At 40.3% G+C, this 15,406-nt stretch overlaps 1 protein-coding gene across 1 annotated transcript in view; it reads left to right on the top strand.

The window, feature by feature from the left end:
* Positions 1-15,406, top strand: part of LOC120860949 (ras GTPase-activating-like protein IQGAP2) — a 309,525-nt gene that overhangs the window by 170,634 nt on the left and 123,485 nt on the right. Inside the window, exons 4-5 of the mRNA XM_040236658.1 lie at positions 1,074-1,151; positions 4,449-4,525. Coding sequence (XP_040092592.1) covers positions 1,074-1,151; positions 4,449-4,525 — 155 coding nt within the window. The remainder of the gene's footprint in view (positions 1-1,073; positions 1,152-4,448; positions 4,526-15,406) is intronic.

Below are 15,406 nucleotides of genomic sequence, written 5' to 3'. Positions count from 1 at the left end.
GCGGTCCAATCTCAGTAAATAATGGCCACTATCAAAAATGTATAAATATTTGTCAATTTTTAATTTTCTTATGCTTTATAATTTCTAACAGCGAGAAAAATAGTTTTTATTAAATCAACCATTAGTTTGTAGAAGCTCACAGAAGATGGGAAGAGCTAGACTTTGTGAATGTGATAATACACCATTGGGTGTTAATTACGATGAAACTTGCTATAGTTTTCATTTTATTCAAAGTGAAAAATAAGATATATAACATTATGGTATACACTTAACTAATGAAATATATAAGATTATTTTAAAGCTGTCAGCAGTATATACCTGATAAAACTTCATAAGATAACAACAAGAATATTTTATTTGTAGACTGTGTAGAAAATAATGGCTGGCTGATTAGAACTGTAGGAATGGAAAACAGAGCCTATTTTTATTATATGGGTAGAAAAAGGTCTTGTAAACTATTTCCACTGAAAGTTTGCTTATTGTACAAGGCCAAGGTTAGAATTAAATTATAGAAGGAATAAATACTAAAATTAGCTCTGAATCATGGATTGTTTTTTTTTTGTTTTCATCTTTGTATTTTTCTATATTTTCCAGTTTGGTTTTTTCTTTTATTATTATCTTTTTTTTTTTTTTAACAGATCATATTACAGTTGTGATCTGGCAGAACCAGAAACCACACACAAAAAAAGACATCTAGTCTTGTAAAAATCCTTTTTCTCCAGAAGTTACTATTGCCCTCAGCCATGGTTGCCGCAGTCTTGACACTGAGTGTGTGTGTGTGTGTGTGTGGGCACACATGTCTCATAAAACATCCTTAGGCGTGCTGGACAGTAAATGGTCTTTGGGAGTCTAGTGCAGAATTACCTCAAACGTGTGAATTCTGGGGACTGGAATGGTCCGTCCCAAATGGTTGGAGTGTTGCTAAGAAAGTCTCCTCTCCTTTACCGGTTGCTGTATGTGAGCGTTCATGGCACTGTTCTAGGAGAAGTACAATTGAAAGCGTCCTGCTAGCGGAAGCAGTGGTCACTGTCTTACCTCCTTTTCGTGTGCTCCCCTCTTTTCCGCCCCATCAGAAGTCGGGCCTTCACTTTCGGCACACAGATAACACCGTGCAGTGGCTAAGAGCCATGGAGTCCATCGGCCTACCCAAGGTAAGCTTGGGCTGGGAAGACAGGAGGGTTGGCACAGACACCTCCCTGTGGGAGAGGATTCGCAGAATGGGGTACCTTCGCGCTGTAGGTGCCCTCATTGCCTCAGGAGTGAGAGATGTGAGAACTAAACAAATACATGGAAAAGCACGCGTAAAGTAACATATGGCAAGAATTCAGGTCGGGAGCAACCAGGTAAAGTTAAACCAGGTCAGAACAGCTTTACCTGGTAGATAACTGAGTTAGAAACACCATCGCCCTCTTTTGTATTGCTATTTATACCTAAGATTCCAAGTCTCTTTGTATCGCTATATATTGTATCATTATAAATCATTATAAATTTATTTTAAGTAAATAAATATTATTATAAATAATAGTATCACTTTAAAGTTTAATGGCTAGCGAGTCAGAGCTCTTACTCCTAAAATAGATCTCCCAAATAAAACTCATTCTGCAAATATTCAGAACTTGTTAAATTCAAAGAGCAGATACCCTTACACCTGTGAGACAGATTAGACAAGTAGAGGAAATGAGAAAATAATTACATGTGATAGAAATTGTAGAGCTATTTCTTAAACTTCTGATTTTGAAATAATTTTAGCATCACAGGAAGTTGCAAAAATAGTATCTCTTTGTGTAAACTTAATTCAGGTTTCCCTCATGGTGACATCTCATAACTGTAGTACAGAATTAAATTGGCGTTGGTGTATGAATGTTAACTAGACTCAGACTTTGTTCATTGTTCACCAGTGAACATTCATGTGTGTGTGTGCGCACGCACACAAGTGTAGTTCAATCCATAAACAGACTTCTGTGACCTCTACCAGAATCAAGATACAGGCGCTGCAGAGAGGCTGGTCTCTATATCATACCCCTTCTCCAGCACTGTCCCCTGGCAGCCCCCTAATCTGCTCTCATCTTTATAGTTTTGTCATTTTGAGAATGTTATAAAAATGAAATCATACAGTAGGTAACCTTTTGAGACTGACTTTTTCACTAAGCATAATGCCCTTGCCGTCCGTAAGGTTTCCAGGTATATCAGTAGTTCCCCTTTTTGAATTGCTTACTTAGTAAGTCCAGCTATTTTAAAGAAATTATTTAAGAATGGTCCGGCAAGGGGATAGGCTACTGACTTATTTAGGCCTGTGTTGTTTTTAGTATTATTCCAGGTTTGCAATTAAAAACACCCCCACAACAAAAACAAAAAATTCCTTAAGGTGAATTACGAATGCCTATTTTTAATACATTTGTGCTAATACCTGTTTTAACTCAGTTCATTTTATCTTGCAACGGTCACTGTTGACCTGTTTTATTTTGCCATTTTTAATTAAAGTACTTGCCCATCTCCTAAAATGTTGAGAACATTGAATGCTATTCCTTTCCAGGAAGTAGTTATCATACAGAATTCATATTTCTAAATTGTGATTTAGTGAGTATTAGCAGGGTGTTGAGTGGTAACCAGACTTAAAAAGAGAAATTCAAATGCCGTTTTTCTGTATGAGGCTGCATATGTTAGTTAGGATAATTTCATTATGTTTGAAAGATTTGATTTAAACCTTCTCAAGTGGTGTGTATGTTGGCCACATTTATTTTGATTTTAAGCCAAACAAGTGATCCATGCAACAGATTCTATTTTAATCCTGATGTTTATTATGAAATCAGTGATATATTACATTGCAGTAATGCGAAGCCAGCAGTATACTGAATTGACTTCGATGTATTAATAAACTCCTTCCTGTATCAATATGAGCTGCCTACTCTGTGCTCAGCTTCATGTTACACACTGGGGTTACAATGCTGAAGAAGACGGTGAACTATAAATTGATCCCATCTCCTTGATAAAGGAAGACATATATATTCATAATGGTTTTCCACGAGACACACCAGTATAAAAAGTTTCTTGTTTAAAGAAGAGGGGAAGTTACAGTTGTCCTCTGCTTACCTGGTAGAACTTTTAAACCTGGCCATATTCTAAATGGGGAATCCTCTTCTCATTAATACTTTAACAGCAAATGTATTAAAGGAAACTTAGAAAGATCTTTGAAATTTCATAGACTATAGATATTTCTTGAAGCACTCAGTGACTATACATTTTATAGGTCAAGAAACTTTGCTTTTCTCGTAGCTTTTTTCAGTGTCCAATAGAAAGCTGTGCTTGAGTATCAAGTTCTACCGTATGGTATGCAATTTTACTTGTTATGTCAAATTTTATAAAATATTTACCAAAAGCAAGTAATGCCAATATGCTTCTCTTAATCTTAGGAGCTTCAATCCTAATTATTCATTTTTGGTGCCGTATTCTGAAATCTGTTTCTTATTAGGTTTTTAGTTTCAAGCTCAAAAAGCATATCAAGGTGCATTAAAAGTTTTAGTGTTCAGACTTTTCAGTCTACTACCTCCATTCATAGATGGTTATCCAAAAGAAGTAATCAGGTGCACAGAAAAAGCAGGGATGTTTATTGCAGTGACTATAATAGGGACAAAATTGGGGGAAGAAATGTTCAACCATGGAGAACTGGTTAAATTATGATTCAAAAATATGAAAGAATCCTATGCACCTACTAGAAGTAATGTTCTTATAGACTAATGAAGGGAATGGAAACCAATCATGCTCTAATCAAGTGTTCTAAACAGGCTTATAATAACGTGCAATTTGGTTTTCAAATACCCACATACGTAAGTGTAAAAAAAAAAAAAAAAGAAAAACAGAGACATACAGATAAAAGACTGGAAGAAAATATACCAAAATGCTAATAGTGACAGTCTGGAGGTACGTTTATAAATGTTTTTCTTTCATACTTTATCTACTGTCCAGATTTTAATCAGTAAAAATGGGTGTTTTTTTTCTCCTTAAAGTGGTATATGGGTATGTGTGTGTTGTATGTATATACACACATGTTTACAGAACTGTGTAGCCAAATTCTTATAGTGTAATGATTTCAAAGGGACACCCTTCTCAGGCCAGGGGACCAGTGGGCAGTCACAAGAGTGACTCCGGTACAGAAAGAAAAGCCTGCCCGGGCTCATGCCTTGTGGGGTGAAGCTGCCACCCAGCCCTGTGGACAAAGCCTTCTTGAAGCGGCCGACTGTGAATCTCCGTTGAGCCACTAGGAGGCGCTGTCAGGCAGGGGCCTGAGGCAGTGATTGGTCCACATGGAAAACAACACGAGGCACAACTGAGACTCCCCTTCATTAAATAAATACAGAACAGCAAGGACAGTCAAAATAGGGTCATTTGGGGAGTTAAAATAATTGTGAAAAGTAGCACCTAATAAATACATTCTCCCTTTTGTTTTCCAGATATTTTACCCGGAAACAACAGATGTCTATGACCGGAAAAACATACCAAGAATGATATATTGCATTCATGCACTGAGGTGGGAAAAAAAAAATACAATTAAAAATCTAGGAAGTAAATTTAAATAAAACCATAGTTTCAATTTTAAAAGAGCTCTTTTCCCTCTTTTTAAAAAAATAGTAATCTGAACTTTTATTTTTAAGATTGAGTTCTAAATTTGCTGGTAAAAAATTAAGATAGTTGTCATATAACAATACTTGAACTTAAAAGACATCTTTCCTTTTTTAAAAAAATCCATTTCAAAATAGAAAACCAGAAAAATGAATGAAAGTCCTGTGAATATAATGAGAAAATTTTAACAGAAATTTCTAGGCATCTAATAATAATGTGCTTCATAGTTGAGTTATACTACTTTACAAATATAGCTACTTTACAAACTACTTTACTACTGCTTTACAAACACATCAAATGAGCAGCTTTAATGGTCATATATTTGATTGTGATACTCTTAAAATCATTAGTTTGGCTCAATTCTTAGCATGGATTAATAAAATTCACTATAAAAAAAATCTTTTGAACTTTTGTTCAGTAGAACTTGTACCATAAGGGTAAAGAAGAAACTAAAATTAGTCAAATCATGATACATGCATTTTTTTAAAACATTTGTTTGATATCTTAACATTTTTAAGGGCTTCCCTGGTGGTTCAAATGGTAAAGAATCTACCTGCAATATAGGAGACCCAGGTTTGATCCCTAGGTTGGGAATTTTCTTTCATGTCAGATTCTACCAGTCAGAGTGTTTCTTACCTTATTGGAAGAAATGTGAGTTTTAGATGGTCGCAAAAATGATTCTAAAAATCCAATTTGTGGCTGTTGTCTTGAGTGCACACAGGTAATGACTGAGAGACTTCGTGTTTGATTAAATTTTAAATTTCTTTTAGAACATCTGCCTTGTGTTTATATCACTGAAAGCCATTTTCCTGGCAGAGTATTCAACCTTGAGGTTTATATTAATTTCTTTCTGGCTTTCTTCCTCTCCGAAGGAGAAGATTTTTATAGTAATTCATTGCAATATTGGATTACTAAAGATTTTTGATTATGCCAAATAATTTGCCTCCCCCACCCTATCAGTACTTATGAGATTTCTTTGGAAGATGACAGTTGCTTGAAATACAGACCAAATGTAGGTGCCTATCCTGCGATTTCTTATTACTCTAGTAATTTAGAACAACTGAGGAAAAAAATGCTTCTATGCCTTCCCCCCTCTTATGTGGCTAGTATATCATTGTTCCAGGTTTTCTAAAAGCTCTTGGTGCCCAAGTGCTCGTTTTGATGAATATTATCAAATGTGTTGCCCAACATTCTTGGTCAGATGCTTTTCAGAGCCTAGAATCATTACTTAACACTTTGTGACCTGCTAAGCCAGCCATTAGTTAATCATTATCATATCCATGCATCTGAGGGAAAAGTGTTAGTTGCCCAGTCCTGTCCGACTCTTTGTGACCCCATAAATGGTAGCCCTCCAGGCTCCTCTGTCCATAGATTCTTCAGGGAAGGATACTGGAATGGGTTGCCATTCCCTTCTCCAGGGGATCTTCCCCACCCAGGGATCAAAGCCAAATCTCCTGCACTGCAGGCAGATTCTTTACCGTCTGAGCCACCATGGAAGCCCGTGTATCAGGGTGCTAACCCCCCCATCTGTAGCCTGCTGTCTATAAGGTAACACTGATTTCCTGAAATACACACCTGAGGTCTTAATGTAAGCAGCTTATAAAGAAATGGTGCGCTTGGTTCTTTTCTGGTGACGTCACTGTTTTACAGACGTTACAGAGAAGTGCATGGAGGCTTACAAATGTGTGCCTGCCGTAGTTTGAACAATGGCTTGAGCAGCTTGGTTCACAAAGAAAAGGCAACTTCTTGCTCACGTTGCCAATTGCATGCAAATGTTTTTCTCAAGTATGTAGACTCTTTCTCAGGTATTCAGTTACTCATCATGGAAGTCTCCATTAATGGAGCAGATTCGGGGCGAATGTTCTTCAACAGATCTGACCTTAAGTAGGAATTTTAAAAGCAGGATCTTGAAAAGCAATATTCAGTTAATGAACAGCATTCCCTGGGAGACTCTCCTTCACTTTTCTCTGTTACAAACTTATTGTAGAAAGTTAAAGTGTTAGTCCCTCAATCGTGTCCAACTCTGCAACCTCATAGACTGTAGCTCACCAGGCTCCTCTGTACATAGAGTTCTCCAAGCAAGAGCATTGGAGTGGGTTGCCATTCCCTTCTCCAGGGGATCTTCCCGATCCAGGGATCAAACCCAGGTCTCCTGCATTGCAGGCAGATTCTTTACCCTCTGAGCTACCAGGGTGCTCCTTAATCAGGCATGGAGAAGTCTCATGTATCTAGTTGTTTTCTATCAAAACCCTTTCCTGCCATGGTTTAGTATGCGGTCAATTCCTCAGATGAGGCTGATATTCTGTTCTGTTGGGCCAGACTCTTGGAAGCAGGGTAGCAGCGCATTTTCATAAGGACAGGAGATTTGCCCTCACTGTGTGATTAGAAGTGATGGCTGAAAATGAACCGAGATGTCCTCAGCAGTTGTAGCCTAGCTGCAGATACAGCAGCACTGCTGGTGTAAAGATTTTCATTACCTGCCAGGGAATTAGGCAGGTCAGAAGTTCTATTATAGATCGGGAGCCAGGCAGAAAGATCCTCCAGGCCTGGAGCCCTGACTGATCTGCAGAGTTCATCCCTGGCCCTGCCAACTTGTTTTCTCTTCTCTGTCTTCTTGATTTGGGTTTAACAGCCTCATTAGAATGCCCTGGGTTCCTGCCCTTGCTTCCTGCTTGTGTCTACTTTTCCGTTTTCCTGCCTGCCTCGCCTTTCACTGAATTTCTGACCCTGGTCCCCAGGCCTCACTCTTTCAGTTCAGCTGGGTGTTCTCAAGCCCAGACTCCAGGCGGTGTTAGCCAGGCAGCCCCACAGGGAGTCCTGAACCTCTGCGTCACGCAGACCCACCTAAGTAATGCGTGGCCTCATGTTCTTTTCAAAGAAATGTCTATTATCTTTTCCTTATTTGAAAAAAAAAGTGTTCACTGTGGAAAACATTGGAAAATTTGAAACTGAGTCCCCCTAAACCAAGTTCCTCTGGCAGGTTGATGGTTCACCTCTCTGTATAAAACTTACTTTCTTTTCCTATACCTGTTCCCCGTCAAGATTAAGGAGTCTCAGAGAAAGGGGAGGGGGCATTAAACTGAGCAGGGATTAAAGCCCTGAGGGGCCTTCCCAGATACAAAAGCCCCTCCATGTCCCCTGTTTCTTGTTGGAAAAAAAAAAGGCAGGGGTGGTTAATTTCCTAGGCCTTCCCCCAGTTTCAAAGAGCAGGCTCAAGTAGTAAGTGCTTAGGGTAATAGTCCCAGGACTCTTCCTCCTGAAGGAATATAAATCATCTCTGAGTCGTTCTGTAGAAACCAAGACCCTCACCCAGATGGAGGATCTGACTACATGCCGAGCATGAGCGCTGTGTGTAGACCTCAGACCGATTGGAACTAGAAGGCTGAGCTTCCCAGAACATCACCCTGTTACCTCACCACCAACCAGTCAGCGGCGACCCTGCATCCTAGATCCCTCTCCCCTAATATTGTCTTTACAGCTCTTGCCTGAAAGCCACTGACAAGTTTGGGTCTTTTGAGCACAAGCCACCAGTTTCCCTTGCTAGGCCTTGCAACAGACTTCTCTCTGCTCCAGGAGCTGACATTTCAGTACCAGATGACAAAGGCTGTTTGTAACTATTTTGGTGTTTTGGACTTAAAAAATATATGTGGCATGTTTTCTTCATAGCTTTATTTGGAATATTTAAAGCCTACGCAATAAAGGAGCCACCTCACAGAGTGAGAACCTTGCCTAACAAGAGACTGATAGTTTGTTTTTTTTTTTTTTCCCGGTCTGGAGGCCTTCTAACCATGGCGAAGAACACTTTTTACCTGTTAAATGCTTAAATATTAGCTATACAGTTGAATTCCTTTAAATAAATTTAGTAGACTGCTTTTTTGAATATCTCAAATACCTTAAAACACAAGTAAAATGCCCAGATACATTATTACAGTCTTACTACACTTACTCTAAAAGATCCACACTGCAAGTTTCACTTGTAGTTTTGTTATTTAGCCACTAATTTTGATGCATTCTAAGGCTATAGCAATGGCACCCCACTCCAGTACTCTTGCCTGGAAAATCCCATGGACGGAGGAGCCTGGTAGGCTGCAGTCCATGGGGTCACGAAGAGTCGGACACGACTGAGCGACTTCACGTTCACTTTTCACTTTCATGCATTGGAGAAGGAAATGGCAGCCCACTCCAGTGTTCTTGCCTAGAGAATCCCAGGGACAGGGGAGCCTGGTGGGCTGCCGTCTATGGGGTCGCACAGAGTCGGACATGACTGAAGTGACTTAGCAGCAGCAGCAGGGCTATAAAACTTTGAAACCTACCCAGGGTTCACGGAGTCACTAGAAACAGAGCGCCTCTTCAGTGGACCAGGTTACAGATTGCCGGCAGAACACGGTATTGGTCTGGGTTCTTCTCCTAACGTGAGTCCAACCTTCAGCCAGCAGGAATCAGGCTGAACTTGATTTGCACAATCACCCAGACCTTGGAGTGTTTGGCTTTCAGGCAGGTTTTCATTTCCCACCCAGTCCCCACCCTCTGCCACTCAGAAGTGGTTTACTTCCATGTCTCGCGGGGCAGTGCTCCATAACCCATTGTCCTGTCTTCGAGATGTATTGGCCTGCTCTGTTAACATTATTAAAGGTTAATGTATGCCCTTTGAAAATTTCCTTGAAATCAGTTGGGCATTCTAGAGGTTTCTCACCCAGGAGATGAGGGATGGACTCTGCCTGATGCTCTTTGGGACCCTTTGGCTGACAGCATCTCAGATCCTGTTTCTGGACCCTCTCTCTGCTTGGCTATTGAGTGCAACCATCAGCACTCTACCCTCTTTTCGCCTGGCTGTTTTTGTCACCTCCTGTGCCCCTCGGTCTGTTCTTATGTTAGGATATTCCCTTGGTTTTCTCCACTGTTGTCTTACTCAGAGTTCCTGGTCTTTACTTTTTCCTGTTGTTTAAAGGGTACAAAAACAAGCACATATTTATACACTATAAACAGACATAAGAAAAAACAAAGCACCTGTATTTTAACAACACTTCCTAGCTTGTTAAAATCCATATAAATATTATGCATGTCTTATTTTATCTCTGCATTACAAATTCCTTTTGGTACACTTTATACTGGGCTTCCCTGCTGGCTCAGGCAGTAAAGAATCTGCCTGCAATGCAGGAGGCCTGGGTTCGATCCCTGGGGCAGGAAGATCCCCTGGAGAAGGAAATGGCTACCAACTCCGATATTCTTGCCTCGGAAATCCCATGGACTGAGAAGCCTTGAAGGCTACAGTCCTTTGAACATCGTTTTGAACTCCAGGCCTTTCTCTGATCTAAACAAGATTTGTTGTTGTTGCTAAGTTCCTCAGTCATGTCTGACTCTTTGCAACCCCACGGACTGCAGCATGCCAGGCTTTCCTGTCCTTCACTATCTCCCGTAGTTTGCTCAAACTCGAGAGTCTTCTCCTCCACAGTTCTTCTCCAGTCTTCTCCAGTCTTCTCCAGTACCACAGTTCCAAAGCATCAGTTCTTCAGTGCTCAGCCTTCTTTATGGTCCAACTCTTACATCACTACATGACTACTGGAAAAACCATAGCTTTGACTATATGAATCTTTGTTGGCAAAGTGCTGTCTCTGCTTTTTAGTATGCTGTCTAGGTTCATCATAGCTTTTCTTCCAAGGAAGAAGCATCTTTTAACTAACCAAGATTAGTGTCTTCTTTTTTGATGGACCAGATTGCTTCAGTTTGGTCATGGGAGCTCTTTCTGGCCAACTCCTTTGTCCTTGTAGCACTGCCCCTGACATTTCTTTGAGATATCCTTGCTTTGTGGCCACAAGCAGATTTTCCAATCTTTCCCTGATTGTGTGCTCAGTTGAGTCCGACTCTTTGCGATCCCACGGACTGTAGCCCGCCAGACTCCTCTGTCCCTGGGATTTTCCAGGCAAGAATACTGAAGTGGGATGCCATGCCCTCCTGCAGGGTATCCTCCCAACCTGGGGATCCAACCTGGGTCTGCTGCGTCTCCTGCAGGTGAGATCTTTACCACTGCACCACCGAGGAATCCCCTTTAAAGTTATCATGTGTTTGTAACAGTTTTCCTTGCTTAACACATGAGGCTTCTGGATTCAGCTTTCCTTATTAAATAAAGCTTATTTGCTGGTTAAGATTCCACTACACTGAGCACAAGGTAAACGCATGTCTGCCTCTCCTCTGTGTAAGGATGGCTTTTCCCACTGCAGAGTCTGTGCTTGCTGCCCAGCAGTCATGTTTTTGAATGCGGTGAAGACGCCAAAATAGCACGCCTTCAGGGCTTGGATTTATCAAAATGGCTGCGGCAGCCCCACTTCTGGTTGACCAGCTGTTCCAAGTACTCTGAGTGGTTTGTGAAGAAGGGCTCCTCCAGGAGGTGAACTTGAGGAACTGGTTCAAAGTCAAGCTCACTAGCAAAGCAGCTCAAGCGGTCAAGAATCTTCCTGCAGTGCAGGAGATGTGGGTTCAATCCCTGGGTTGGGAAGATCCCACGGAGTAGTATACCCACTCTACTATTCTTGCCTGGAAAATCCCATGGACAGAGGAGCCTGGTGGGCTACATCAATAGGGTCGCAAGGAGTTTGAGACAATTGAGCTCACAAGCACACACACACACACACACACAATAGTGATAATGAAAACAGACCAACACCTACTGAGCCTTCCATTACATGCCTGGTGCTGTTCCAGGTATCCTGTTACAGGTATAATCCCATTTAATCCTCATGATGTACGTTTTCTGTACAGTTATTAGTCTCATTTTAAACTATGGCTGGCCAAGATCATACAGCTAGTAAGGGGCAGAGTTGGGATTCAGACCCAAGCAGGATGGCACCAGAACCTACAGTTACTTAGGCAGCCAGTCATTGTCCTCAGAAGGGAGCCTGATATTTGCATCCAACTAGGAAAATGAAAAGAAGAGTGGCATTAGACTTGAAGTTCAGCACAGGTCTCTAAGCTGTTACATTTAGGATATTTTAAAAGGAAGCTTCCCCAAATTTCAGAACGGGAAGGACCTTGAGATGTTGAGTCCAGTTTATTTCACCAGTGAGGAAATTGAAAGATTGGTTTATGTGAGTCAGAGTCACATACTGAAATGTGGCCAGGCTGGGGCCAGGATCCAGGGCTTCTGACTCCAGTTCCCTCTTTTTCCTAATCAGCCATGAGGCTTTGGTTTACAGACATTCATCTCCCATATTACAACATAAAATGAACTGTGCATGATGTGATCCAGAAAAGTTGAAATAAACTCAGGTTTTGCCTTTTAAGTTTGCATTTTATTACTGTAGCACCTCTTAACACATATATTCAAAGTAGTAGAAAAAACTGATAGTTTTTTTTTTTTTTTTGCTTTCTTGATTGCTTCCTTTACTTGAACTGATATTATTAGTACAAAATAGGAGCACTTGGGCCGGTGAGGCTTTTGCTACCATAGGACAACTTCTCTACTACTGGCCTTTTCTTAGCAACACAAATGTACTATAGCTTTTGATGTGATGAAATTCTAGCTGTTTCATGCTAAGTGCTTTTTTTATACGTGGAAAGTGACATTAGTTCTTCAGCTTCCTTTGGAATGCTCTTGTCTCTTTGTGTTGGTTGTTAGCACTGAAGATGCTTAATAAATTCAGCCTTGAAGAGCTCCAAGAAATTGGTGATTGGACAGACTTTTGTTTTTTAAACACTAAGACTAGAGTTCCTATGTATTTCAGGTAATGCCCTCATTTGAATCAAAATGCTTCGAAAGGAATGGGCCACTGATGTTGATTCTTTTCAGTTTGGGAATCCAGAATAAGTACTTTTCCTAGTAAACATTTGCCCCTTTGACTAATCTGCTTGGACGTACCTCCCACACAGAGATTTAATATATAAACTCCCACACTGTGAAAAGTTATCTTTTCAAAACTAATAGTTTAAACTTCAACCTCAAAGATAAAATAAATGCTGAAAATTGAAACCAAATAAAAATATACCTTCACATTAAAAAATACATACTTTTGGTGAAAGTATGTAAATGCAAATGAGATTTCTACCTGATCCTGACTGGCACCCCAAAATCTGATTTGAGATAAATCTGACTTTTCTATCCAAAAGGTACCTGACTTCTCAGCACCATCTTGTGGTAACTTTTAGTTAAACTGGGATGTTTGCTTGTGAGATTCATGTTATACAGCATAAATAGAGAAGTAAAAAGTATAATCAGAAAGTCTTCCAGTCTCTTTAATACTGTAGGGAAACATGAACACTTTTGTTTAGTGTAATTAATTTAGCTCATATAACCAACAAACCTCTGTTTTGTGGAAGCCTGAGTACCTTATAGGGACAGACAGTTGAGAGTAGTTAAATGAATGGCCAGATATCTCCAGAAAGGAGATACAGTGAAAACAATTGTGTCAAGCTCCTCGGTCACAGGTGTCTTAGTCTCCTGACAAAGCTGGCGTGCCGTGACAAAATAGGAGGGGTTTCTTTAATATACAGTATTATCATTTGCTTTTGGCTGTGCTGGGTCTTTGTTGCTGCAGAGCCCACTCCAGTGTTCTTGCCTGGAGAATCCCAGGGACAGAGGAGCCTGGTGGGCTGCCGTCTATGGAGTTGCACAGAGTCGGACACGACTGACACGACTTAGCAGCAGCAGCTTTCTCTCTAGCTGCGGTGGGCTCCTCTCCGGTTGTGGCTCACAGGCTTCTCACTGCAGGGGCTTCTCTTGCTGCAGAGCACAGATTCTAGAGCCGGGGGGCTGCAGGAACTGCAGCATGTGGGCTCAGCAGTTGTGCCTCCTGGGCTCTAGAGCACAGGCTCAGGAGTTGTGGCGCATGGGCTCAGTTCCTCTACAGCACGTGGGATCTTAATGGCTCAGGAATCGAACCCGTGTCTCCTGCACTGGCAGGCTGATTCTTTACCACCAGGGGAACCTGTTGTTTGTTTGGTTTTTTGTTTGTTTTAATCATCTGTAGTAAGAAAGAGTGCTATCCATTGACCAGAAAATTAAGTAACTCATGACAGAAGGCAAACAGATAGGATTGGATTAACTGAGAAACAAAACAGAGGGCCACAGCCCAGAAACCACTGAGCTGTGCAGCAAAGCTGGAAGCTGCTGTGGGGTTTTGGTCTGAGCAGAGATGGGAAGAGGAGAGCTCTAAGCCAGCATAATTTGGATTAGTTAGACCTGCTGAACCTACTAATCCTTCCCCAAGGCAACAAGTGTAGATGCTGATGGCAGGGTAGCACACCAGTACTCAAGAAGACACAGGGAACCCCAATCTAAGAAGATAAGACAGTGAGCACCCTCTGGGCATCAGCCTCCTTGTTCCTCTACCGTCTCCCTAAGGCTGGCTTCTGTCACGGGATGCTTGTGGTTTAGTCACTACGTCCTGTCTGACTCTTGTGGCCCCATGGACTGTAGCCTGCCAGGCTCCTCTGACCATGGGATTCTCCAGGCAAGAATACTGGAGTGGGTTGTCATTTCTTCCTGCAGGGGATCTTCCCGACCCAGGAATCGAACTCAGGTCTCCTGCATTGTAGGCAGTTTCTTTACCAACAGAGCTGCCAGGGAAGCCTCAGGCATGGGGACCTGCAGCCAACAGTGACAAACAGTTGCAAGTCTCAAACCTCAAGATGAGCCCCAAATCAGGAAATGCCAGACATTTGAAGGAAACTACAGCTCTGAAAGAGCTCAAACAGAGCCAACACCCAGGGAACAAATGAAAATAGTAAAATACGTGCACTTAGTGAGTAATTCATTTTGTCTACTTAGTAAATATGCTTATAAATAGCAAAACCAAAGATAAAACTGAGAAAGAAGAAAACTGGATACAGATTAAATTAGAAAATAAACTAATAAAATGTATTTACCTAAACTTTGATTGCATAATCTGAAAATTTTAAAATGCATCTAAAATTCCAGATTATCTCAACATTACATAAGAGGGGAGATAGAAGTGAAAATATATTAAGGATAACTGATATTCATTAGCTTAGCCTTTGATGCAAGAATATAAATTTCAAGTATGTTAAAACTAATAGAATATTATTGTAATATGCATAAATACACACATTAAATATGAAATTATTTTATGTATAAAATTTATTAGATATTTTATGGGAGACTCCTTGTTAAATTTTACTGTCACATTTTCAAAGTTTTTCCCATTGAATTATTTTATACTTTTTTTTCTTTTTTGGTCAACTTGTTCAGGTGTATTTTTTAATTTAGTTGTAAAGGGGGATAAAACTGCAAATCAGGAACCATGAAAGAATGCATACAGTGGTATTTTTTTTGATCATTTATGGATCTATTTTTATTTTTTCAAGTATGGCTTGATTTTACTTTCCTAGAATTCTTTACTAACTATACCCCTGGCTGTTTAATTCTATTGAATTTTGTTGTTTCTGTTACAGTCAGAAGTGTGTGACTAGGCTGACATTTTATTTGGTCCAAGTGACGTGAGGTCCCTTTTACCTGGAATATTTTTTCTTATGTAATAAATTGAGAATTGGTTCATAAAATATTATGGTTTTGGAAATGTCAGCATCCTAATTTTAATTATAATGACTTGTTATATCCCTGATCATCTCTAAAGACCTAGAATTTAAACTAAGAAATGTATCCTGTCTTTCTAGCTTTGAATTATGAATACATAATGTCTATTTTACATTGAACAGTGTTAAGAGTCTAATATGTTTTCCCCTTGTGAATAAGATACAAATATATTGGAATTTAGTAGTAAAATTACTGTGTTTAAAGTGTCATTTGTCCTTTGGTTGTTGTTTTGAGGGAAAAGAG

Source organism: Oryx dammah, unplaced genomic scaffold (genome assembly GCF_014754425.2).
Source record: "Oryx dammah isolate SB20612 unplaced genomic scaffold, SCBI_Odam_1.1 HiC_scaffold_11210, whole genome shotgun sequence".
In the NCBI taxonomy this organism is placed as follows: Eukaryota; Metazoa; Chordata; class Mammalia; order Artiodactyla; family Bovidae; genus Oryx; species Oryx dammah.
The sequence above is the reverse complement of the archived record's forward strand: the minus strand, read 5'-3'. Positions and strand labels throughout refer to the sequence as shown.